Here is a 26,783-nt window from a genome sequence, read left to right as displayed (position 1 = left end):
AAACCCTCTGGGGCAGTTCTGCTCTGTCCTATAGGGGTCACTATGAGCCAGAATTGACTCGACGGCAACAGATTTGTTTTTTTTTTTTTTTCTGAGAGCAAAAGTTTTAGGTATCACAATTCTTTATTTTCAAGTACTTTAGCTGTGTATCTCCTAGGAACAAAGAGAGTATCTTGTATAACCACAGAACAATGATCAAATTCAGGAAATTTAACACTGATATAATATGTTGTCCCAGTAATGCCTTTTATAGCAATCCTCTGCCCCCAATCCAATTCCCAGTCAAACACATCGCATTTAGTTGTCATGTCTCTTTAATCTCTTTTAATCTGGAATGACCCCTCAGCTTTTTGTTTTCTTTCATGACATTGATGTTTTGGCAGATAACAATTAAGGGAGCTCCTTAATTTAGGTTTGTTTGGTATTTCCTCATGATTAGATTCAGTTTATGCATAAATGATGTATCCCAGTTGCTTCACATCGGTAGACACATGATGCCTTTTGGCCCATTATTGTTGTTGCTAGCTTGGATCACTTGATTAAGGTGGTAGTCTTCCAAGTTTATTTCCTGCAGTTATTTTCCCTTATAATTAAAAAGTAATTTGTGAGCCTTTGTGAAAAACAGGTGGTTCCTCAAAAAGTTAAAACAGACAACTCAACAACAAGTGCAACAACAAATAGGCAATCCTATCAAAAACTGCAAAGAACTTGAAAAAACATTTCTCCAAAGAAGATCTACAGTCACTAAGCCATGAAAAGATACTCAACATCATTAGCCATTAGGCAAATGGCAAATCAAAACCACAATGCGATATCTCTTCACACGCACTATTATTAAAAAAGTGTGGAAAGTAACAAGTGTTAGTGAGGATGGGGAGAAATTGGATTCCTCATCCATTTCTGGTGGGAATGAAAAATGATGCAGCTGTTGTGGAAAACAATTTGGCAGTTCCAAAAAGTTAAACACAGACTGACCATATGACCCAACAATTCCACTTCTGGGTTTATACCCCAAAGAATTAAAAGCAGGAACTCAGTTGTATACCAGTGTTCTTGCAGCATTATGAGTGGATAAACAAAATGTGATATATACATACATTGGAATATTCAGCCATAAAGAGAAATTAAGTTCTGATACATGCTACAACATGGATGAACCTTGCAAACTGGTTAACTGAAATAAACCAGGACAAAGGGACAAATATTATATAGTCTCACTTATGTGAAAAATCTAGAATAGGCTAATGCATAGAAACAAAGTAGATTAGTGGTTACCATGGGCTAGGGTAAGAGAGGAAATGGGAGAGTCATTGCTTAATGGGTACTGAGTTTCTGTTTGGGGTGGTGAAAAAGTTTTAGAAATAGAAAGTGCTAATGGTTGCACAACATTATGAATGTAACTAATGTGGTTGAATTGTACACATAAAAGATGATTGAAATGAAAAGTTTTATGTTATATATATTTTACCACAATGAAAAAAAAAACAAGCAAATACGACCTAGCAATTCCACTCCTCAGTATATACTCAAAAGAATTGAAAGCAGGGACTCAAATAGATCCTGTACACTGATGCCCATTATTCACATGATGAATCCATTCAACAGATTATGGATAAACAAAATATGGTACATACATAAAACAATATTTTTCAGCCATGAAAAGAAATGAGGTTATGATACATGCTATGATATGAATGAACCTTGAAAACATGCTAAGTGAAGTAAGTCAGAGGCAAAAGGACAAATATTGTATAATTCTACTTATATGAAATAAGTAGAATAGGTAAATGCATAGAGACAGTTTTTATTAGTGATTACCAGGGGCTGAGGGTGAGTGAGAAATGGGGAGTTATTACTTAAGGGGTACAGAGTTTTCTTTTTGGGGTTGATGAAAAGTTTTAGAAATAGTGGTGATGGTTCACACCATTGTGAATGTAATTTATGACAGTGAACTGTACCATTTAAAAATGGTTTAAATGGTAAGTTTTGTGTTTTATATATATTTTACCACAATAAAATAAAAAACAAAAATAATTTGTGGGGAGGAACTTTGAGTCTAGGTACATACCTTTTCCTCACCAAACTTACACCCAAGCAGCTATTGATAATTCCTGCTTAAATTAATTATTTCTGTGATGTAATTTCCTAACTCTGACATTCCTTTCGTGTTTATTGGTTTGTTCCTCCCCATTTATTTATTTCATGTGGACTAATAGAGTCTCACAACTGGACCAATAAGCAACATCATGATAAATGGAGAAAATGTTGTAGTTGTCAAGGATTTCATTTTACTTGGATCCACAATCAAATCCTGAGGAAGCAGCAGTCAAGAAATCAAATGACGTATTGCACTGGGCAAATCGGCTGCAAAAGATCTCTTTAAAATGTTAAAAAGCAAAGATATCACTTTGAGGACTAAGGTGCACCTGACCCAAGCCAGGGTGTTTTCACTTGCTTCATATGCATGTGAAAGCTGGACAATGAATAAGCAAGAGTGAAGAAGAATTTGATGCCTTTGAATTATGGTGTTGGGAGAAGAATATTGACTCTACTATGGATTGCCAAAAGAACGAACAAGTCTGTCCTGGAAGAAGTACAGCCAGAATGCTCCTTAAAAGCAAGAATGACAAGACTTCATCTCACATACTTTGGACATGTTATCAGGAGAGACCAGTCCCTGGAGCAGGACATCATGCTTGGTAAAGTAGAGGGTCATCGAAAAAGAGGAAGACCCTCGACAAGATGGATTGACACAGTGGCTGCAACAATGGGCTGAAACGTAGCAACAATTATGAGGATGGCACAGGACTGGGCAGTGTTTCTTTCTGTTGTACATAGGATCGCTATGAGTTTTTGGTAAAGCCTTCGAACTTCAAGGAATCTGTCTTAAAGTTATTTGTACTTTACCTACAATGGGCTGCAGCTTTTTTATTCTTAGCCCCCCACAAAAAAAAAATGTGTGTGTGTGTGTGTATGCTACAAAAGGCCATAGAATACAAAAATATAGCAGTATAGAGCCTTTCGGTATGGAGAAAATAATAACTAAGGTTTTATTATATTAAGAGGACATCTAAAATTAACAGACAAAATTTTTACTTTTATTTCGTTGTTTCTCTACATCGCTGTTGCCTTAAGTCTTTACCACTTAGTGAACTTTATCAAGTGGCTTTACTTTATGAAAGTGTAAGGCAGAAAAGCTGCATCTACATTAGTCTCCCACAGTAAGTTAAGCTTTAAGTATATGTAGTACTGTTTTGAGGAACATAATTGGACCTATTCTATTTTGGACTCTAATAAGGAAGTGGCAGATTGTTTTATGTGTGATTTTTCATGGCTATGCATTCCCAAAGCTATAATTAGCTAAAATAATACCATGATATTTAGGGCTTATTTAGTTATCCCTGAGGTCATTAGCACAAATCCTGAAATAGAAAATATAATAATGATATTATTGTGAAATTGAAAAAGGTAGAAAATGAAATGACATACATAAAATGAGCATCGGCAGGGACCAGGGAGAGAACATTTTATAACGTGACTCTACTTATCTTTTCCAGGAATAGCAGATAGGTTTTATATTTAGAAGCTGCTTGGAGTACTGTGTTGAAAAGGTCTCTAAGTGTGGCTCTGGCAGAGTGCCTTGGTTGCCTAGTAATATTTGGTGTGGACCCAGGTTCTGAGAGTGGCAGCCCAGATGGCAAGTATTTCTCATTCCTGGAGAGAGTTGCTTATTGTACACAATAAAATGCAAGTGTACTAGTTGGAAAACTAACTATACATGTTTTGCTTGTGAAATATTATTCCTAATTCTGTGGGAAATCTTATGCAGAAAACTTAGAGGTTATTAACACCAAAAAATAAATATATTGAATAGCTGGTAGTATATTGACATGTTAAAAAAGAAAAACCCATTAAAGTGGTTGCTTGACGTAGTTCTATAATATGCGTTTGAATCAATTAATAAGCCCATAGCTTTACACTTCTTTTCACAGATAGCTGAAGGTGATAACCGTCTGAAGAATCTGTAACCATTAACCCTATCTTAAAATGATTTCTCAGTCTTCAGACTTAGGACAGCCAACTCATTTCCCTCAACTTTGTCACTCTTGTACCCCTTACCCTGAAGTCACTAAAGAGTCTAGATCAGCAGTGAGCAACATGTAACCTAAGGGCTGTACTCATTGGCCCGTATTTCACCTCAGGAATCCATCTTAAATGAGAAACTGAGGCCCAGAGAAGACCAAACTTGGCCAATTTCAGTGACCTGTAGGGGAATAAGTGATTCTAGTTGTTGAGTCTGGCAGAGAGAGAAGAATTTATCAGTTGGTCTGCAACTGTTAATGTAACTCTAACTCAGGTTGGCTCAGCCTGGGAAACTTCTTGAGTTGGGTGTGCCATTTTTAAAATTTAATTTATTTAAAAAATTTTATATATATATATATATGTGTGTGTGTGTGTGTACATATGTGTAGGAGCACTGGTGGTGCAGGGGTTAAGAGTAAGAGCTTGGCTACTAACCAAAAGGTCGGCAGTTTGAATCTACCAGCCGCTCCTTATAACCCTATGGGGCAGTTCTATTCTGTCCTATAGGGTCTCTATGATTTGGAATCGACTCGACGGCAACAGGTTTGGTTTTGGTTTATGTATGTATAGATATATACATACATATATGCACTTCACTGGTTTTGCTTTTCTAGAGAACCCAACCTAAGACAGATACTTCTACATAACCGGTATACAGCACTCCACATTAGGAAATCAACATCGGTACAACTCTACCATACAATCCACGGACCCCATTCAAGTTTTACCAGCTGTCCCAATGCCATCTATTTCCTTTCTGATTGAGGGTCTTTCCACGATATGTGTTAGTTGTCATATCTTCAATCTGGAACAGTTCTTCCATCTTTCTGTCTTCTACATCCGTTATGACTTTGAAGAGTACGGCCTTAAATTCCGTACATTCTGTAGAATGACCCTCAACTTGTATCTGTCTATATAATGTTTCCTCATGACTTAAACTCAGTCATGGATTCTTTTTTTTTTTTTTTTGGTAGCAGCTTTATTGAGATATAATTTGCATGCTGTATAATTCATACATTTAAAGTGTACAATTCAGTGGTTTTTAGTATAGTTATTTGTGCACCCATCGCCACCATCAATTTTAGAACATTTCCATCACCTCAGAAAGAAACCTGTGCCCTTTAGAAATGACTCCCAAGCCCTAGTCCCTGGCAACCACTAATCTACTTTATGTCTCTATGAATTTGCCTATTCTGGACATTTCATATAAATGGTCTTTTGTGACTGGCTTCTTTCACTTAGGGTTTTTGTTTTCTAGTTTCATCCATTTGTAGCATTTATCAAGACTCATTTCTCTTTGTGGCTAAGTAGTATTCCACTGTATGTACCACATTTTGTTTATCTATTTGTCCATTTATGGACATTCGGGTTGTTTTCACTTTTTGGCTATTATGCAGCCTTGCTGAACCGGGTCATGCCTTGTGTTAGGAATGTCACAGAGACGATGCTGTGCACTTCTCAGTACCTCACTTCAGGAGGCACACGATATTGACCAAGATGTTGACCTTGATCATCTGGCTGTGTGGCTGTCTGCCAGATTTCTGCATTTTAAATACACTGTTTTTCTTTTTGTGATGGACTAATATGTTGTGGAGAGGTTTTCTGAGATCATGTCAGTATCTCGTTCCTCATTAGATCTCAACCTATCAGCCTCAAGGATCCATTGACAACTACTGCCTGAATCAGTCACCTGTATGACAGTTTTTTGTTTCCATCATTCCTTCTTACATTTATTAGTTGGCATTCAACTGTAAGGAAGAGATTTCCCTTCTCCCCATTAATTGTTTTATTAATAAATTTCTATCTGTATGAATTCATGGATTCCTGTTTTATTCAGTGGGTGGTAATCCATAAATATCATTTAATACTCATTTGTTCCTGATTTGACCAGTGGGAGCCCCTTCAAGCTGATTCATATGTCTTCCTGACAAGTCCCTCATACACTGAGCATTTTCTACACTCTGGCACAGCAAAATGTTTTTTGGTTTTTTGTTTTAATTCACAGAATAAGTAGATAAACCCCAATTTAGATACCATCTTTTCTATGAAGCCTTAGCAGCCGTCAATGTCCCACTTCGTTAAAATCATTTGACAAAGATTATTTTTATTACATATTTTACATTTGCATATAATTTATTGGGCTTATGGACATGTGACCTTGGGCACGTTCCTAAGCTTCTCTATTTCTCAGTTTCTCATCTATAAAATGGGGTTAATAGTACCTGTTAGGATGGTTAGGAAGATTGAGTTTGTGCATGTAGTATGTATGTGTATATCTATGTATACATACACACCCACACATTCACACGTGTACACGTTCCCATATACACGTTCTGTCTCACACACACAGATACATATACATACATACATTCTTATATTCACATGTACACCTACAACTCTTAGACTGTGCGTAGGTTATAATGTTATATGAATATTGATCAATACACAGATGCTCACACCCCCCCCATACTCATATCCACAAACACACACATAAACGGGCACATGTAAGCATACATGCACAACTCCTAGCAGGAAACTGTGTAGTATATATAGTGAAATATGAGACCCCCCCCTTTTTTTTTAATAATATGTTTTCAATGAAGGTTCATACAGCAGTTTAGGTTCCCATTCAACAGTATCTGCACAGATTGTTCATTGACATGGGTTACATTCTTCGCAGTATATGAACATTCTCATTATTTCTATTCTGATTGTTCCCTTTCCATTAATGTAGTTTCCCTGCCCCCTAATATTCTCACCTTTGTTTTAAAGTAATTGTTGACTATTTGATCTCATATAGGTCGTTTTTTAAAGGAACACAGTACTTACAGATGATCTTATTTTTTGAGCCAATTTGTTATTTAGCTACAAGATGACTCAGGGATTAGTTTCAGTTCAAGGTTTGAAGAGTATCTTGGGGCAGTAATCTTGGGGAGTCTTCCAGTCTCAACCAGTCCAGTAGGTTTCATTTATTTTGATATTTATTTGTTTTTGATATTCATTGTGTTTTTTTTTTCCCTGGAATTTCAAGTTCTATTCCATATTTTTCCCTCATTCTATCAGGGTCCATCTATTGTGGCCCTGATTAGAACAGTTGGTAGTGGTAGCCAGACACCATCTAGCTCTTCCAGTCTCAGGGTAGATAAGGCTGTGGTTCATGTAGTATGAGCCCACTTTAATAAAATCTGTATCATTTATTATGCATGGAGAAATTGGGAGGAGATAAATCAAAAAGATTAACTGCTTATTCCGGCTAGAAGGATTATAGTTGATATAAATTTTTTCAATTTTTCAGGTATTCTGTTTTGAACACATATATATATATATATGCATATGTATATATATACATGTACACATGAGGAAAATGTTAAAGTTGTTTTTAATACTGTAGTAAACATGTACAGATATTAGACAACTGACTGTCTTTACTCCTCTGAAGCATCTCTCTTCACATGAAATGTGCATTACGTTCTTGATCTTACCTACTTTGTGGGCACTTCGTTACGAATTTAAAAAGACATAAAATATATCTGTATTTGGAAATTGTGCACCCCTCTGGAGATATATGGAGAACATAGTGCTTTTCAGAAATGTTGAAAGATCATCTTTATGCATAGATAAATTGAAATAGCAACAGTTGAGTCATTTCTAGGTGGTGGCAGTTGTTTTAATGGTATTGATGGTGCTTGCTTGCTGAAAGCAGTTGAAGCACTTACTGATGAAGATCAAAGACTACAGACTTCAGCGTGGATTACACCCCACATAAAGGAAACAGAAATCCTCGCAACTGGACCAATAAGCAACATCATGACAAATGGAGAAAAGACTGAAGTTGTCAAGGATTTCATTTTACTTCGATCCGTAATCAACGCCCACAGAAGCAGTAGTCAAGAAATCAAACGACGTATTTCACTGGGCAATTCTGCTGCAAAAGACTTCTTAAAGTGTTAAAAGGCAAAGATGTCACCTTGAAGACTAAGGTGCGCCTGTCCTAAGCCATGGTGCTTTCTATTGCCCTGTATGCGTGTGTAAGCTGGACAATAAAAAAGGAAGAGTGAAGAAGAATTGCCACATTTGAATTATGGTGTTGGCAAAAAATATTTAATACACCATGGACTGCCAGAAGAATGAACAAACCTGTCTTGGAAGAAGTACAGCCAGAATGCTCCTTAGGAGTGAACAATAGTGAGATCGGTCTCACGTATTTTGGACATGTTATCAGGAAGGACCAGTCCCTGGAGAAGGACATCATGCTTGGTCAGCGAAATAGAGGACGACCCTCGACAAGATGGATTGACATAGTGGCTGCAACAATGGGCTCAAATATAGCAAGGCTTGTGAAGATGGTGCAGGACCGGGCAGTGTTTCTTTCTGTTGTACATAGGGTCACTAAGAGTTGAAACTGACTCAGTGGCACCTAACAACAACAACAATGGTGAACAGTGTAAAAATATATTAAGTAGGTTACATTTTTCCTCACAATTTTTTACAGTTCTATTCTGTTACTAATTTATTGGAACTTAAAATAGTATCTCATAACGTTATTTGAATAATTTTTCCATCAGGCATGGATGGGCAGAAGCCTTGGCAGGTATCAGAAGTTCACACATCAAATATATCTGCCCACATGCGTAAGTATTTTTTATCTTCACGCTTTTCACGCAGAATCTGAAGAGGAATAATTTTGATAAATTTAAAACTTTTGATAGACTTACTTTTCAGGAAAAGCATTTGAACCTGATTTTTTATCTTTTAAATATTCAGTATAAGAATAAAGATTAGTAGAATTTTTTAAAGCTAAGATTTAAAGCTAAATGGTCTCTTGGTTAAATTGTTTATTTGTCATTTTACTTTTTCTTTTTTTGTTGAGAAATGTAAAATATTACATCTCAGGTCAGTTTCACTTACAGCTAGAAAATTATTTTTAGATAATACAAATATCTATAAAGTTCTAACAATATCCGTGATGTTTCTCTGAAAGGAATTTACCTTTCAGATTTTACTAGAAGTCTTTATATGTTGAAAACACTCCTAAATTTTACCCATAAGAGGCAATATGATATACTGTGGGGAAAACACAGGCTTTGGAGTCAGACTCCCATGCAAATCTTGTTTTTCCCTTATTTATTTAGGTGTCCTTTAATAAAGCTGTACATAGCTAAGACCTAGAAAATAAGCAGAAATGTAGTCTGTGCATACTGGAACTGATGCTACAGTGTTTGCAATAAACTGCTCATGTCCTTAGCCTAAGTCTGTTTTGTACATTTCCAACAGCCTTGACTACTGGTTTCCCTCCTCGTGTCTAGTTTAAAGTCTTAAATAAGAGTGTTTAGAAGGGACTGTGGTTTTCACTGGCCAGGCTTAGTCTCTCCTGCAGCTGCTCTGGCTCAGCACACATCGGAAGGCCTGGAGAGCAGAATTGTACAGGTGTGCATGCAGTGAAACAGCTCAAGGAATTCACGTGTTGAAATTATAGCATGCCACTTTTATGTGAGCCTCAGTAACGATCTATTTTTAATTGCTGGAATTTATTAGATTTTATGCTTTGGTATACTGTTCTTATTTTTTGGTTTTTTCTTTCCCATGTAGGCCAATTATGCCTGTTACATTAAATATGAACATGGCTATGCCTTCTTGGTAAGTAAGAATTTCCTTATTCATTAAGAACCTTCTGTTTATATTACTTAGTCTTTTATCGGAAGTGCTTGGGTGTGCAGCTATTTTTAAATTGCATAGTTAAATAGTTAATCTTAAATTTAACCTTTTATCTAATTATTTAAGTTTTTTATACTTTACATTCAGGGCTAAACTTTTAAGGGGCTGCACAAACTGATAGGGAAACAGGATAGAATGGGTGAATAGAAATATTTTGGGAAAATACCTCCTATTGCTTGATAAACATTTGTTGATTTCGGTAACCAAACGTCAGAAGGCACTCCGATTAAGCCACAGCCTCATCACCCTTCCAACTTTTGGCCTTCCTGGAAAGCTGGCTAATTTTAAAGGAAGCTGCTTCCCGTTTTGTCTTCTCAAGATAGTCTCTTCTTCCTTGTGGACTGTATGGTCAGGAAGTGGGTTTGGTTCCTTGTTCCTCTGAGCCACTTCCAGATTACGATTCTGCTGCTCTGCTCTTTGAGGCTCCTGCCATCAGATCTTTTCACAGAATGACTCTGAGACCCTGTTTTGCATCTTTCTTTCTGTCCACCTCCTGCCATCCTTTTCTCTTTTCAGGGCTACGGGATCCAGTGTAAATGCCCCTTTCATACCGTGACTGGTTGTGACTTCCTTGACCTCTTTCTTCGCCAGTGACTTTCCTTCGCTCATTTCCACAGTCATTCCCTGGGCTTGTCTTCTGGAACTGTCTCATCTTGGAAGACATCTGATTCAGACCTGACTGTTAAGCATAGTTATCCATCTTTTGCTCTGGCCTTCCTGTTTCCACACTGTTTGTCCTTGGACCTCATCTCGGCCTCCAGTCTGTTGTCCTCTTGTCCCTTCTGCTTTCCCATCCATCTCTAACCTACCTCTGCACTTTCTTTCTTACCTAATTTAGAGCCCTTGGCAGCTTTTTCAAGTTCTGACCTACCTTGGCTTTGGTTCCTTCATCTTCCCTATCTGGTAGAATCGTCATCCCAGAATCAAATTTTCTACCTAATGTTGCTGGAGACCATAATGAGATGATAGAGAAGTATATAACCAACAGAGAACTAGAAAGGGCCAGCAGAATGCTTCTGCAACTCATGATGAAAAAGTTCTGCAGAATATGGATGAGAAGATCATTATAAATACCTACGATTAGTAGGTGTGAAATAGTGTGTACAAGAGTCACATGTTAAGGAAAAGTAACTATTCCATTGGATTTACTTAAGATTTAATAGAAGAGGGAAATGAGTAGCTGGATTTTACTGCAAACTTTTCAGGATTGTGGGTTAAGATCCCTGCTTGGATGTAAGATTAGACTAGATAATTTCTGAGGCTGTTCTCACCCTAAAATTACATGGCACTGTGGCTTTTTGACGTTAGAGTCTATATTTAGTTGGAGTGAAAAGAACATACAGGATGTCAAATTCATGTGTTTGAACTTTTTGGTCTCTGTAAGCATTTGAGTTTCATATTCTAGATAATATGTTTGGTTAGCCCTTTTTATCCAAACTACTGTGAGTTTGGAATCCCTAGGTGGTGCAAATGGTTATACACTCGGCTGCTAACTGAAAGGTTGGAGGTTCAAGTCCACCCAGAGGCATCTTCGAAGAAAGACCTGGTGAGAAAATCACCCATTGAAAACCCTAAGCAGCACAGTTCTACTCTGACACACATGGGGTTGCCATGAGATAGAGTCAACTCAACAGCAACTGGCTGTCACCACCTGTCTTAGTCTGGGTCCTCTAGAAGAGCTAAACTAGTGAAGCACATACAGTTACATACAGAGAGAAATTTACTTCAAGGAAATGGCTCATGCAGTTTTGAGAAAATGGCTTATGCAGTTATGGGGCTTGCAAGTCCCAAATCCGTTGGTCAGTCAACAGGCTGAAGACCTCTGCTCTCTCACATGGTTGCTGGAGCTGACAAACCCAAAATCTGCAAGTCCGGCGGCAGGCTGGAGGCTTCTGTAGGCTTATGTCCCAAGAACCGGAGGTCAGGGGACAAGAAAAGGGTACTGTCAAGAAAGAGAGCGAGCTTTGCCAACACATCCATTTATATACTGCAGACAGGCCATACCTCCAAGAAAATTCCCCTTTCAATCTATTGATTGCTCACATCAGATCACAAAATGGAAGCGAGTACGTAGTGTCTGCCAAACCGCTGAGAATCGTAGCCTAGCCGGGTTGGACACATAACGTTAACCATCACACCCACCTGTGTGTTAGTTTGTTTACTGTGGTGGCTTACATGTTGCTGTGATACTGGAAGCTATGTCACCAGTATTTCAAAAAGCAGAAGGGACACCCATTGTGGATGAGTTTCAGTAGAGCTTCCAGACTAAGACAGACTATGAAGAAAGGCCTGGCAATCTACTTCTGAAAATTAACCAGTGAAAACCCTGTGGACCACAACAGAATACTGTCCGATACAGGGGACATCTATCTCAATTGGCATAACATAGTTTATAAAGAACATGTTCTACATCCTACTTTGATGAGTAGCATCTGGTGTCTTATAAGCTTGTGAGCAACCATCTAAGATACTCTACTGTTCCCATCCTGTCTGGAGCAGGGGAGAATGAAGAAAGCCAAAGACACAAGGGAAAGATTAGTCCAAAGAACTAATGGACCACAGCTACCACAGCTTCCACCAGACTGAATCCAGCACAACTAGCTGGTGCTGGGCTACCACCACTGACTGCTCTGACAGGGATTACAATAGAGGGTCCCAAACAGAGCTGAAGAAAAATGTAGAACAAAATTCTAACTCACAAAAAAAGACCAGACTTACTGGTCTTAAAGAGACTGGAGGAACCCCAAGAGTATAGCCCCCAGACACCCTTTTAACTCAGTGCTGAAGTCATTCCTGAGGTTCACATTTCAGCCAAAGATTAGACAGGCCCATAAAACAAACAATACACATAGCTCAACCATGTATATGAGACTAAATGGGCACACCAGCCCAGGGGCAAGGATAAGAAGGCAGGAGGGGACAGGAAAGCTGGACAAATGGAAATGAGGAACCCAAGGTCCAGAAGGGGAGAGTGTTGACACATCGTGAGGTTGGCAACCAATGTCACAAAACGTGTATTATTGTTTAATGAGAAAGTAATTTGCTCTGTAAACCTTCTCCTAAAGCACAACAAGAATTTAAATAATAATACAATAAAATAAAATTAAAAAAAAAAGAATATTGTCTGATACAGTGCTGGAAGATGAGCCTCCTAGGTTGGAAGACCGTCAAAAGACACAGTGGCCATAACAACGGGCTTAAGCATAACCAGTGACTGTGACAATGGTGCAGGGCCAGGCTACATTTTATTCTGTTGTACGTTGGGTTGTCGTGAGTCGGAACCTACTTGATGGCAACTAACAAAAATATCAACAACAAGACTGAGTTTAGTAAAACATTTCAAAAGTAGATTTTCTTAGAATCACAGGATTTTTTTAAGATTTTGTCTTATTTGCAGGTTTGATATTATTGGGCTTTCACCAGATTCACAGGAGGATGAACATGGAATCAAACAAGCAGCAGAAAACGGTAAGTTCAGAAACATTTGATAACCAACAAAGCATTCATAAATGTTTTCAGAAGTTATATTGATACTGATTTAAAATGAGAATGTATTTTTATTCCCTTATTTTTACCCTCAATATACTTTGTGCTTTTCTATTATTAATTTTTACTGTTGATTTTAAATTGTAACAATACAATTTGGTAATTAAGTATTGGTAATTAATTTTGAAAGTGTTGGTAATTAATTTTTACATTATTTTTTAGTCAAAGCATTGATAGATCAAGAGGTGAAGAACGGAATTCCTTCTGCCAGAATTATTTTGGGAGGATTTTCTCAGGTAAGATGAAGTTTGTGTGGTATGTCAGCACCATTAATATACTATGTAGAAATCTGTGGTTTCAATCCTTTTGCTCTGGTGGAGTCCTTTTTTTTGGAGATGTTATAGACTCTAGACTGATGTACTTAAACTTTTAATGCTGGTGGTACAATGGTAAAGTGCTTAGCTGCTAACTGACAAGTCGGCAGTTTGAACCCACAGTGGCTCCATGAGAGAAAAGCCCTGGTGATCTGCTCTCATAAAGATTACAGCCTAGGAAACTCTATGGGGCAGTTCTACTCTGTTCTATAGGATCGCTATGAGTCAGAATCGACTCAGTAACACACTACAGCAACAATGCTGAATTAAATTTGAATGGACAAAATAATTTCTACTTCATACTCTCTTATTTTTCTGGTTTTTTGATCTATTTGGCAGTAGCCTTCACCTTATAGGTTGTGTCTTCAAATTTTATTTATTAACTAAATTGGTTGGAATGTGGAATACATCTTCTCAAAATAGCCAGACTATACATACTGTTAGGATTCTAATTCACTACTGTGTACCTCTAACTAAACAGAACTCTGATGACACAAGCTTAAGTACTCTTTCCTGGGAAGAGAATACTGAGAGTAACAGTAAGGTATAAGAGAAAAGAGAATGTTTTCCTTTTCTTAGTGGTGAAAAAATAGGATTTAAATATAAATATGGGGTGTTTATTTTGGCATCTTCCTTCCTTCCTTTCTATACTTTTTCTCCCACCTTCCACACTCTTCACAGACACAGTGATCTCATATTGACCTTGTGTCTTTACATTAGCCTATCACCTGTTAGCCACCTGAGCTATCCCCAAATTGCCCTAGCTTCTAATCTACAAATCTTCTAAATCAACAATTTAGTATTCAGACTACCTGAATTAGAGAAATGTCAGAATTTGGGGATACTTTAGAAGATACTATTCAGTAGAAAGATTGGTTTGGTTTGTTGAAATTCACAGATGATGTACATTATAATACACATTGTGGCATAAACAGGTATAAAATTTAATGCTTGGTTCAAAAGAGAAAGTGTATATTTCTGATTCATTGGTTACAATTAACAGAGACGAACTCATAGTAGCTTAAGCAGGAAAGGGGGAAGATACATGAACCATGGCCTCATCTACCCTGAGACCAGAAGAACTAGATGATGCCAGCTACCACTACCAGCCATTCTAATCAGGGCCACAATAGATACACCCTGATAGAATGGGGAAAAAATGTGGAACCAGAACTTCAGATTCCTGGGAAAAAAAAAAATTAGACCTACAGGATTGGTTCAGACTGAAGGAATTCCCAGGACTATTGACCTGAGTCTCTTCAAAACTTGAACCAAAACTAACCCTTGAGGTCACCTTGTAGCTAAATAACAGTTGGCTCAAGAAGTAATGAATATCGTCTGTAAGTACTGTGTTCCTTTTAAAAAAAGACACCTATATGAGACCAAACAGTCAACAATTACTTTAAAACAAAGATGAGAATGTGAGGGGGCAGGGAACTACATTAATGGAAATAGAACAACTGGAATAGAAATAATGAGAATGTTCATGCGTTGTGAAGAATGTAACCAATGTCACTGAACAACTTGTGTAGAAATTGTTAAATAGGAACCTAAACTGCTGTGTGAACTTCACCAAAATCACAATAAATATTTTAAAAAATTTTTTCAGTGAAGTAACAGATGAACTTTTTCAAAGAAGGAAAAAAAGGGGAGAGGAGATATTATGAGTCTATGGATCATGTCAAGGAAACCGAGGAAGGCAGTGAAGCAAGGCCTCAGGAAGGAGCTGGAACTAGACTTCGAAAGCTGTCAGGACTTTCTTTCCATTGTTCATGTCTGTGTTTCTCTGCCCATCTGCTTCATCTCTCATCCACGTTGGCTGTCAGCTTCTGCTTCCTCTAGCTCCTCCAGCTTTTGAATTTACATTTTACAGTTCCAGCCACACAAAGAAACTGACTGCAGTCACTGAATCCCAGTTTCAAGATCCTGGGAGAAAAAAATATGACTCTTCTTGATGGGAAAGAATCTAATCTGCACACATGATCCAGGGACCCCCAGTACGGTCAGGGTGGCCTGGCATCTTGATGACCAATGGGAACACGGTCCCCAGAACACAAGGTGTTGTGAGCTGGGCAGGCAAATCCTCTAAAGGTGTCTACTACATGGTCCTTACCTTGAATTTCTCATATAGGAAATAATACCTATTTAAGACTAAATTTGATTTTATGGCCGCGAGTTCTCAGAGGAGAAAATGATTACTGTAAATTGGGAATATCCCTAAGGTACACTGTCAGTGCAGCAGTTTACTGCCAACTCTGTCTCCACGGATTGGGAGACTGTGTTCTGACTTAGGTTTTTAGTGTCGAGAATCAGTGTCCTTTATGTATCTCTACTGGTTTACCTGATTTGGTTTAACATCAGCCACCCAATCTGATTTTTATGGACATTATGGATAATAGATAATAAGAAGAAAGCTCTTAAGTTGCTGTACCAGCTTACGTGTTGCACTGATTTTACCTACTTGCTTTTCCAGGGAGGAGCTTTATCTTTGTATACTGCTCTTACCACACAACAGAAACTGGCGGGTGTCGTGGGGCTCAGTTGCTGGCTTCCGCTTCGGACCTCATTTCCACAGGTATCCTGACTGATGCCCCCACCATGTCGGAGTCCTGAGATAAGAGATGAGCACTTAGTGTTGGTGCAGTTCCATCACCTTTGCAGAAGAGTTTTCTTAGACTTTCATGATTGACTCCTAAGCTTTGTTTATACACCAAAATGTCTTACACGAACTGGGTTATGTAGAAACACCTGTTCTCATTTATCTTATATTTCAAGAGTATTAATAAAGTACAGGATGTATATTAAAATCAGGGCTATTTTTAACACACAGAGGTAATATTTTTGAATGTTCAGTATACTTACGTTTGATACAGAATGTTTGCCATAGAATATAATTTCTAAATGTTCAACAGTGTGAAACAATATATGGTACTTAGGTAGAAATGAGAAGTGTGGGCTTTTTTTTTTTAATTCATTTTAAAATCTGGGGTTCATTCTTTCTTGTCACTATATATTAACTCGATGTCATACACATAATAAGTATTGCTTATTAGCTTTCTTATTTAAATCAAATAAAAGCTCTTGTTTATATCAGTTAAATGAAGAGCTGAGAAGAACATGATTCAGCTGATTGGTACTAATAGTTATTGATTACTTCTCAAGTGAAAGACACTGAAAATGTGAAAATAAAGTAAGCTATAATATGCTTCAAGCAACTATTTCACTGGGAATATACAAGGCAGAGTAATCATATACCCTATAAAAGTTTAAATAAAGAGATACGGGGAGCATAGAGGTGGAAAAAATTTTCCTTCTTTGGCCAAATGTAGCCTGTAATTACTTAATGTATGTTGTGTGTGTTTATCCAGCTACAATTTTTTATGCCTGCCATAGTGTTCTGTACAGTTGAATAAATATACTACTTGATGATTTTTTTCCTTTTTTGCAGGGTCCTATCAGTGGTGCTAACAAAGATATTTCTATTCTCCAGTGCCATGGAGATTTCGACCCTTTAGTTCCGCTAATGTTTGGTTCTCTTACTGTGGAAAAGCTAAAAACATTGGTAAATCCAGCCAATGTAACCTTTAAAACTTATGAGGGCATGATGCACAGTTCATGTCAACAGGTAAATGTTTGGAAGCGTTGGTTACAGAGCCATATTTGCAACTTTTTCCATGTGATTTTTTTTTTATCTTTTGGTGGTAAGTTTATAGGTAACAAAACATTTGCCATTTTAACATTCTTTACATGTACAGTTCAGTGACATGAAATATGTAAAAATAAATAACATTTGACTGTTTTGGGATTTAATGGAGCTAATTAATGAGTTCACATTGACTCATACATTGGCACATCATTAGATAAGAGTTTATTCACTTTAATTCAACAAATATTTACTGATTGCTTATTACATTCAAGCATTGTACATAATTCAAAGATGAATAATAAACATTCCCTTTTAAAATAATTAAAATTAGAAGTTTAATAATGGAAGAAGGACATATTCAACTACTGTGTGGAAGGCAGAATGTAGTATATATTATGTTAGAAGTTTAAAAAAAGTGCTGTAGACTGCTGAGAAGAGTGACTGATTTATCTTAGGAGGCACTGAGAAGGTGATAGAAGAGCTAACCCTGGAGCATGGGAAGGATTTGCTTAGCAAGTATACAGAGACAGGACTGTAGGAGAGGCAGGACAAGCTAGCCAGTATGGCTGGAGTCTCTCATGAAAGTCTGGTGCTGTAGAACAGAGGACATAGGAAGTGGAGACTTAGCCATTGAGAATGATGATGTTGTTCTGAGGGTGGACTTGTTTGCTAGGCAGCAGGAAGCCATTGACATTTTCTGATTGAAGGGAGATGTGATCTCATCTATATTCTGAAAACAGGTGATACAGCATTTAGTGACTATCTGGGGTAAGAAAGGAGGTGTCAAAGAAGACTTAGATTTCTAGCTCAAGTGATAAGAGGCTGTCATGTCATTCATAGACTTGAAATAAATGGTTTTAGGATGATATGAAGGAGAAAATATTAAGTTTAATAAACATACTGAGATTAATGTACCCCTCAATAACAAAATGAGATGTTGGAAATACTTCTCTAATGCTCAAGCCTAGAAGTAGAGACTTGGAATCATTATCAATATTGTTGATCAGTAAAGAATTTTCTTGGGAGAATATCATGAGAAAAAAGGTGAGGAATAGAGTTGTGGGGGATGCCTATATTTAGATTCAGGCTAAGGAAAAAGAAGTTAGGTGTTGAAGGAGGGTATGGACGGAGACAGTTTCAGAATGAGAGGGAGCAGTGACAGATGATTCAGAGAATGAGCAAGGAGAAGTAGGCCTCTGTAACCTTGGATGTTTGAGGGGATAGAAGCCAAACAGCAGTGGAATGTGTGAAACGGATAGGGAAATAAGGAAGTAGAAGCAACATATATAAACCTTTTAGAAGAGGTTTTGGTAAAAGGGGGAAAGGCTCTTTTTAAACAGGATAGGAGTCTGTTACAAAAAAAAAAAAAAAAAAATGCCCTGTGTTTGCAGGACACTGCAGGGACACAAAATTAGTAAGTCTTTTATTAAGGAGGAAAGTCAAGAAAAGAAAACCTTTCAGATTACAAGACAGAGTAGAATGGGTGATGTAAGAGACATGCCAGTTTCTCTGGATGCTCAAAAAAAATGGAAACATGAGATGAGGGAATCAGGAAAGGTTTAATTTGGAAGAGAATATCTGAGAGCCTTGAATTAAAAGCAGGAATTCTACCTATGGAAGTGGAGTTAATAGGAAATCAAATTAACAAAGACAGGTAGAAGGACGGTATAGGGGATGCTCAAGTGACAGTGAATTTTCCAGTGGTGAAGGAATGAAATACAAGTATGGACAGTGTAAAGGAATATATTTAAAAGGGCTTTGAATTCCAGCAACCAGAAAGGAAATAATGAGAATGCTGACACAGTGTGGAAAATGTAACCAATGTCACTGAACAATATGTCTAGAAATTATTAAATGGGAGCCTAATTTGCTGTGTACATTTCCACCAAAAATGTAATAAAATATATATATATTTTTAAAGAAAAAAATAGAATGGGAGAAAGAAGTCTGTGGGGCAGCGAAAGGGAGGGAGGTGATGCAATAAAGAGAAGATAAATTGAGATGGGGGAAACCTTAGAGGGCTTATACAAAGAATTAAGTCCCAAAATGGGAAGTGCTTGCCTTAAAGGAGAAAAACACTTTTGCATCAAGATAGAAGAGGATGGATGAATAGAAACGGGCTGTTGAGGTAGAGAAGAGAGTAGTTGAAAACTCATATTAGATGCTCTTTATCTTTTTAGTAAAATAGGAGATGTGGTTACTTGATAAGAAGGAAAACCTGGATATGTTTGGAGGCTTCAAAAGGCCTAGAATGAAAAATTGATTCCTAAGCATTAAGGTGGTTCAAGCCAGCAGTGTTTTAAAGTTACTCAGCCTGGTTAAATCATTTGCTTCAGGGGCAGAAAAAGCCATGGTATATGATTCATCCAGAAAGAAAAGGGGGCTAGTATTATAAAGTGCTATTGAGAATATAGTTGAAACCATAATTAAGTGTTGAATTCAGAAAGGGAGGGCTGGGCGCTCTGCGTATCCAGGAGGGACTGAGGGCTTAGCGCAGTGGTTTTCAACAGTTACATCACAATTACCACGGAGATTTTAAAAATGCAGGTGCACAAGCTCCAAACTCTGAAGTTCTGGTATTGGGTGAACTTGGGTATCTGAGTTTGTATGATACGTCTTTAGAATGAAAGCTCCATAGAAGATTCTTTGTGATGTCACATTTGAGGATACTGGACTGAGTGATTAGGAACAGAAAGTAGATTGGCATTAAGTGAGGAGGAGAGGTAGAATATTGTAAGAGATGTGTCACAGGAACATGTCAGGATGTGAGGGTGTTAGAAAGTAGAACACTTTCCTATGTGGTGGTTTTCTGTGTGACTGAATTGCTACAAGGTTGAAGCTTCTCTGCATTGCTAGTTTGTGAAACTGTGAGGATAAGGTCTTGATACACTAGAGATGATGGTAGTAAATGGGTTTGAGGGAGGTAAGAAAACTGAGCCAGATGCAGAAGTCTTCTAGGAAGAAATGTCTTCTGTAGTGTTTGGTATATTCATTTTCCTGTCTTTCCAGACCTATCTTAGTTACATGCTCATTTTCAGAGGATTAGTTAAATGTAACTCCTTATGAAAGATACAGAATGTTTTATGATAATGGATGTAGCATTTAGCATTTCATTCTAATGAGGGAAATGTTAAAAGCTAGGCTTACTCACTGATTTTAGTTGTCAGTAATTATATACTTACTGAGACTTCTCAATATAGCTACTGAGAGTGCTTTCACTTTTAAAGCCCTTCCCCTAGTGTTTTATATTGTTCAAATATAGGAAAATACAGACCATTGTCCTGGGACGAGATAATTGATGGGGGCTATAATTTGAATGTACAATAATAATAATCATAGGAAATATTCTGAAATTTCTATTGGTGCCTCATTTCTCTGTTGTGATTTTTTTTATTTAACTGTAATAGTAAGAGTATGGAGCCCTGGTAGCACAGTGGATAAGCTTTCAGCTGCTGAAAAGGTCAGCAGTTCGTGTCCACCAGCCGCTCCTTGGAAACCCTATGGGGCAGTTCTACTCTGTCCTATAAGGTCACTATGAGTGGGAAATCAAGTTGACAGCAATGGGTTTGGTTTTTAGTTTTAGTAACAATGTGCTTTAACCTTACCTATGTACACTATGGATAGATATAGTTAGTGGTAGTTTAAACACTTCAGAGGGGATTTAATGTCTGATTTATATAACTGCTTATTGAATCACTTTATCCCAAACAGGAAATGATGGATGTCAAGCAATTCATTGATAAGCTCCTACCTCCAGTGGATTGACACCACTAAGAGGCCTTGTGTGGAAGTGCACCAGCGTCATTGCAGTAGAGTAGAAAGCTGTTCACGTGCCCGATTCTGAAACTTCTCATGTTTGCAGCATTAGAATGTTTTGCAAATAAATACCAGTGACAGACTAAATAATGTTTCCTCATGGGAAACTTCTGATCTTTTAAGTTTCTAGACATGTATTTGTATAATATGATCCAGAACATACTAGTATTAAAATAGGTGAAGCATCTAGCTTCTTTTTCCCACATGTATACAATTCAGCAAATGATAAAATACTGTAACCAGATTTTTTATTACATTATTTGAAATTTATTAGTATGCTTACTGAAAATTTGTTCATGTATAAATGAGCAGTTAAGATATAAACGGTTTAAATATGCTGTGACTTAGACTATAGGTTTATTCCGAAATTGCCTAGTCACCATGCAGTGTCTGTGTTTTTATATATGTATATGTAATAATTATAATACAGAAAAAGAATGAGATGGTATTACATTATTTCTAATAGTAGGGATAATGCTTTTATGTGTCAATGAAAGAATAATAATATTGCTCTTCTCAATTAATGGCCCTTTTATTTTGGGGACCAGGATTTTTTCTTATTCTTTTTTTCTGATATCATTGGTTTAATATTCTTTTCTCCTCTCTAGAAAAGAAATGTGTTCTTCAGTTATTATCCTTCACAGTGGACCTTCTGCCATAGACACCTACTGTTAATGAATATTGTAATTGGCATTCTAAATCACAGATGTGGTATTTTAAATGCATTTATACTGTGTAAAGAAACCAGACATCACTTAAGACCTCTGCACTACTTATTTTTGATACTGTAGACTTATTTAGTTACTAGAATCTTCAGTCCCGGTAACAGGAATAATTCTGTGGTTTTATTTATTTATTTATTTTTGTAATCAATTGGAAGAAAAATCAGGTCATATTCTATTATGTTCTGAAATACTTAACACTTCAGTCTTAAAAATTGTAACTTCTAAGATGATTTGGTCTAAGGTGAGTCTCCGTGTAGACTTGAGTTTACTTGTTTTTGTGCATATGTTTGAAATCAATTACTGTGGAAAATTAGCAGTCCATCAGAAAAAATTTGCTTTATTTCTATCTGCCAGTGAACTTACTGGAAATTTTGACTTAAGTCAATTTTTGTGCAAACATAAAAATAGCATTCGTTTGACTTTATATAGTCAAAATTTTCAGATTACTGATAGAAATTATTTTAAAACAAATTTATGGACAATAAAGGTTAGTTAAAACCCTACACATATAGTTACTAGACACTTTAATATGTAGCAGAAATTTATGCTTGATATTTTTTAACTGTTGTTAATTTTTCTGCTGTGTTGCAACTGATCAGAACAATGTTAGGAATGCATCTTTATAAATGGGTGCTAATTGATAATGGAAATAATTTAGTAATGTACTATATAGAATGTTAATGATGAAGCCATATGTTTATGTCTGGATTTTAAAATTTTAAACAATCATTTACTAAGTCATTTTCCTTTACTCTGAAGAATATAAACTCGTTTCAGTTATGCAAATCAGCAAAATCTTATTTATGGTAAATCTCTTATTCCATTGAAATGTTTGCTGTAATGTGGGAAAATGTAAATCTTTTTTCACAATTTCTATTAATGTGAAATAAAATTTAATTCTTTTTCTTCTGTGACTGTTTTTCAAGTATTTTCTTATTTTAATGTTTGCGTTTACTCTGACATGAATGTCTATAATGAAAAGGAGAAAAATAACAATGTAATCAGAAGAATATACATATGAGAGAGAAATTCTGATGGTGGCATCGTGGGTATGGAATGGAACCAGGCATAAGAGAAGCTTTTCTCATTATTCAATTTTAATGGCTAATAATTTTTTTAAAAAATCAAGCCCAAGTCCAAACACCTAAAAGTGTTTTTTGTGTCCCTAACCTATTTAAGAAGTTTTTTTTCATGTATTTCTTTGTCTTTTCCTCTTATGTAGTGTTCACTGGGATTTTTAATTAGTGGCATAAAGCAGTTATCCAAATAGCATTTTCTCCTTTTATAGCACCGCTCACTTCTAACTTTTCCTTTTCATTCTGTTATCTACAGAATGTTATTAGATGAAACTGATCATAGTAATCTTATTACCCAAGATAGAAATTCTTTCTGTTCTGTCTCTTAATCCTTCAGCTGCTGCTTTTGAACACTTGGAATGACAAGCTCACCTGTTTGTAAGGCTGCTTGTTGTGTTTTTTGGGTAGCGCTACTGGTAAGAAGAGTCTGTGCCACAAATACTGTCTCTAACTTCGACTCTTTTTTTAATGTATCTTCCACAGCAGCTCCTTATTTCATGTGATAATCTTTATTTCATCATCCTTTTTAAAATATTGTGCTCACCTCACCATTAGATGTGGTCAGAGCATGGTGCTAGTACAGTAAAACCTGTGAAAGCTGAAAGCTATGAGAGCCAGAAAATTCAAATATTTTCTACTAAAACAAATGATAGAAAAGTGGTAAGACTGCACACTGTCAAAGGCAGGAAACCTGTGAGACCAGAAAGCAAGGCAGTCAAATTCCGGCTCTCAGAGGTTTCACTGTACTATCAGTAGGTAGATAAAAATAGTGCTTTATAGGTATGTAAATAATGGGGAAATTTAATTATTGCAGTTAGTCTAATTGCTACTATAAAAAGTAGATGCATGATACATTTACCACCCTCCTAACAACTACCATTTTATTTTGTAAAAATTACTACAAATCAAAAAAGTAAAAGTTTAACTTAATAAATACTTAATATGTTCTAGGCACTGTATGAAGCATTTTATATCCTTTATTCATATACTCTTCACATGAGTTTATTTTACAGATGAAACTGACATCTAGACAGGTAAACTGATTACAGAGCTATTATGTGGAAGAGCCAGGATTCAGATTGATGTGCCCAACCTCAAGTGGTAGAGGGTCAGCAAAAAAGAGGAAGACCCTCAACGAGATGGATTGACACAGTGACTGCAGCAATGGTCTCAAACAGCAATGATCGTGAGGATGGCGCAGGACTAGGGAGTGCTTCATTCTTTCATACGTAGGATGGCTATGAACCAGAACTGACTTGACAGCACATAACAACAACAACCTCAAGTGCATGGTCTTTACTACCTCACTGCTGTCCCAAAGGGGTAATTTAAATGCTTATTCACACAACAGCAACAACAAAACATATTTCACAAAATACAAAACACCTAGAAATGCTAGATAAATTGTGGTAACCGTCAGCTCAAAGATACTGCAACCTCTAGTGTCCAGAAAGAGTTAAACAGAAACCAAAAGCTCACATGGTACACTTAAACATTTGGGGCTCAAATGAAAGCCCCAAAAAGAGGATAGTGAAATTTATGAGGCCAGCATCCTTTTAGGACTGTGCTCAGTGCCACAGGTGATCTAGAAAAACCCCAACCCCAGGGAAGTGAAGAGGAAGCTCGTCTATTTTGGCCTGAGTTCTGAACTGGGAGATGAGAGAGAGCTTCCGGTGAACATTTTTAGCCAGGAGCTTGTCCTCATGTGCATTTAAATTTGTAGCAATACTGTTTATGTGGCCTGGAAACACATAAACTTATAAATTAACATAAAGTTACCCTGTACTGGCTTCACCCCTCAGGCACCTGGGAAAGGCAAATACAAATTCTTTATGGAGAGGGATATCCTCAACCCATGGTGCATGACAGCCTGCCAGCAGTGAGTTCAACAATCTAAAATTACAAACCATACAAGGGAACAGTCTACCTACCATAAATTTATACCAAAAAACAAACCCGTTGCCATCAAGTTGATTCTGACTCATAGCGACCCTATAGGACAGAGTAGAACCGCCCCGTAGGATTTCCAAGGAGTGGCTGGTGGATTTGAACTGCTGACCTTTTTAGCAGCTGAACGCTTAATCACTGCTCCACCAGGGCTCCAAATGAATACCAGCTGACACAAAAGATAAAGGGATAATAGACTCCTGGGAACTTAAATAGAACTTTTAGATAGTATGAGAATGTTAAAGACAAAAGAATAAGCAAGTGAAAAAAGAATAAGACAGTATAAAACATCCAGATTTGAGAAGAAATACAGCTTTAGAAATGAAAAAGTCACTTAAATGAAAAATCTCAATGGAAGAAGCGTTATTTTGGCTGCAAAATATTTGACATGACCAAATGCTGAATAAAAGTGGACCAGCTAAATAAACTATTGTACATCAAGACAATGGAATGTTATGCAGCTATAGAAAAAGAATGAGGATGCCCTGTGTTAATTTGGAAAAGATACAGGATACATTATCAGATAAAAAAATCAGGTAAATGACAGAGGTAGAGGAAATAAGACCACATACTTGACTTGGCTATAATTTGCATTAGATAAACACTAGATAGAGAAGAATCTAATAAAAGTGGTTATGGCGTATGAATGGGGAGATACAGGGTACATAAGGACAGGAGTGGAAGCAAGTCTCTAGACATTTTGTTTAGATTTTGAATCATGTTAATATATTGCCTGTCAAAAAATAGTCAAATGAATAAGTTAAACTGCATATTAGACACAATGGAATTGGAAGATATTTCTGAGGAATTTGCCCGGAAGGAAGTTCAGTGAGCAGAAGGGAAGTTAAGACACTAGAAAAAGAAAATGAAGGGATCCAATATAAAGTTTAATAGAAGTTCCAGGAGAGAGAATGAGAGAGACACAATATTTGAAGATAAAATGACTGAAAGTTTTCCAGATTTGATGAAGGGTAAGAAACCTCAGATCCAGGAGGCAGAAAAGAGTTACTAACAGGATAAATAAGCTAATTCTTTACTGAGACACATTATGGAGAAGAGTGAAACAGAAAAAAAAACCCAAACCTGTTGTCATCGAGCAGATTTTGACTCATAACAACCCTATGGGGCAGAGTAGAACTGCCCCATATAGTTTCCAAGGAGTGGCTGGTGGATTTCAACTGCTGACCTTTTAGTTAGGAGCGGTAGCTCTTAACTAAAAAAAGAGAAGATCTTAATAACAACCAGAGACAAAGAAATTGTCAGATAGCAGACTTTAGAAAAACAACACCAGAGGTGAGAAGAAATGAAATGATATTAAAGTTGGAGAGAAAATGGCAATGTCAGATTTTCTACCTACATAAGAGTGAAGGCTAAAGAAAACCATTTTTTAAATAGAATGTTTAGAGGCGGGGCCAAGATGGCAGAGTAGTCAGACGCTTCTGGCGGACCCTCTTACAACAAAGACCCGAAAAAACAAGTGATTTGATTATATACGGCAATCTGGGAGCCCTGAACATCAAAGCCAGAGTTGAGGAACCGGACTGGAGTGGCGGGGAGAGATGGTTCAGAAGCAGCGAGGAGTTGCCAGACCTGACCCAGTGAGAGCCTGAGCCCTTCAGGCTGGAGCAGCTCACGGGTGATTGGTGAGACAGGCAAGCAGTGGTGCTCGGGAGGTGTGTTTTCCGCACCGGGAGAGACCCAGTGCTAGAGACTCTACACAGCCACCCAGAACCAGTGAGAAGCAGCCCTCATCTGCAAAAGGTGAGTACTTGCATAGGCTTACTGCACAGATCAAAAACACCCTCCTTAGGGAAAAACCTCTCTCCCATTTACTTCCCCTCTCCTTGCTCTACACTGGGTCCTGGACTGGCTTCAGTAAGTGCCAAGTTCCCTGGGCTGAAAGTAGGATCTGTCA

General features: G+C 37.2%; 1 protein-coding gene across 2 annotated transcripts in view; it reads left to right on the top strand.

Moving 5' to 3' along the window:
- The window catches only part of LYPLA1 (lysophospholipase 1), a 30,037-nt gene extending 4,825 nt beyond the window's left edge, over positions 1-25,212 (top strand). Inside the window, exons 3-9 of one of the 2 annotated variants that reach the window (XM_023730656.1) lie at positions 8,649-8,714; positions 9,673-9,720; positions 13,196-13,266; positions 13,507-13,580; positions 16,132-16,233; positions 17,107-17,283; positions 21,016-25,212. In XM_023730656.1, the coding sequence (XP_023586424.1) occupies positions 8,649-8,714; positions 9,673-9,720; positions 13,196-13,266; positions 13,507-13,580; positions 16,132-16,233; positions 17,107-17,283; positions 21,016-21,069 (592 nt within the window). In that variant the 3' untranslated portion in view covers positions 21,070-25,212. The remainder of the gene's footprint in view (positions 1-8,648; positions 8,715-9,672; positions 9,721-13,195; positions 13,267-13,506; positions 13,581-16,131; positions 16,234-17,106; positions 17,284-21,015) is intronic. The other variant, XM_004375614.2, reaches the window with a different exon arrangement.
- Positions 25,213-26,783: the final 1,571 nt, after the last annotated feature.

Source organism: Trichechus manatus, unplaced genomic scaffold, assembly GCF_000243295.1.
Source record: "Trichechus manatus latirostris isolate Lorelei unplaced genomic scaffold, TriManLat1.0 scaffold00038, whole genome shotgun sequence".
NCBI classification, from domain to species: domain Eukaryota; kingdom Metazoa; phylum Chordata; class Mammalia; order Sirenia; family Trichechidae; genus Trichechus; species Trichechus manatus.
This window is presented reverse-complemented; position numbering and strand designations above follow the sequence as displayed.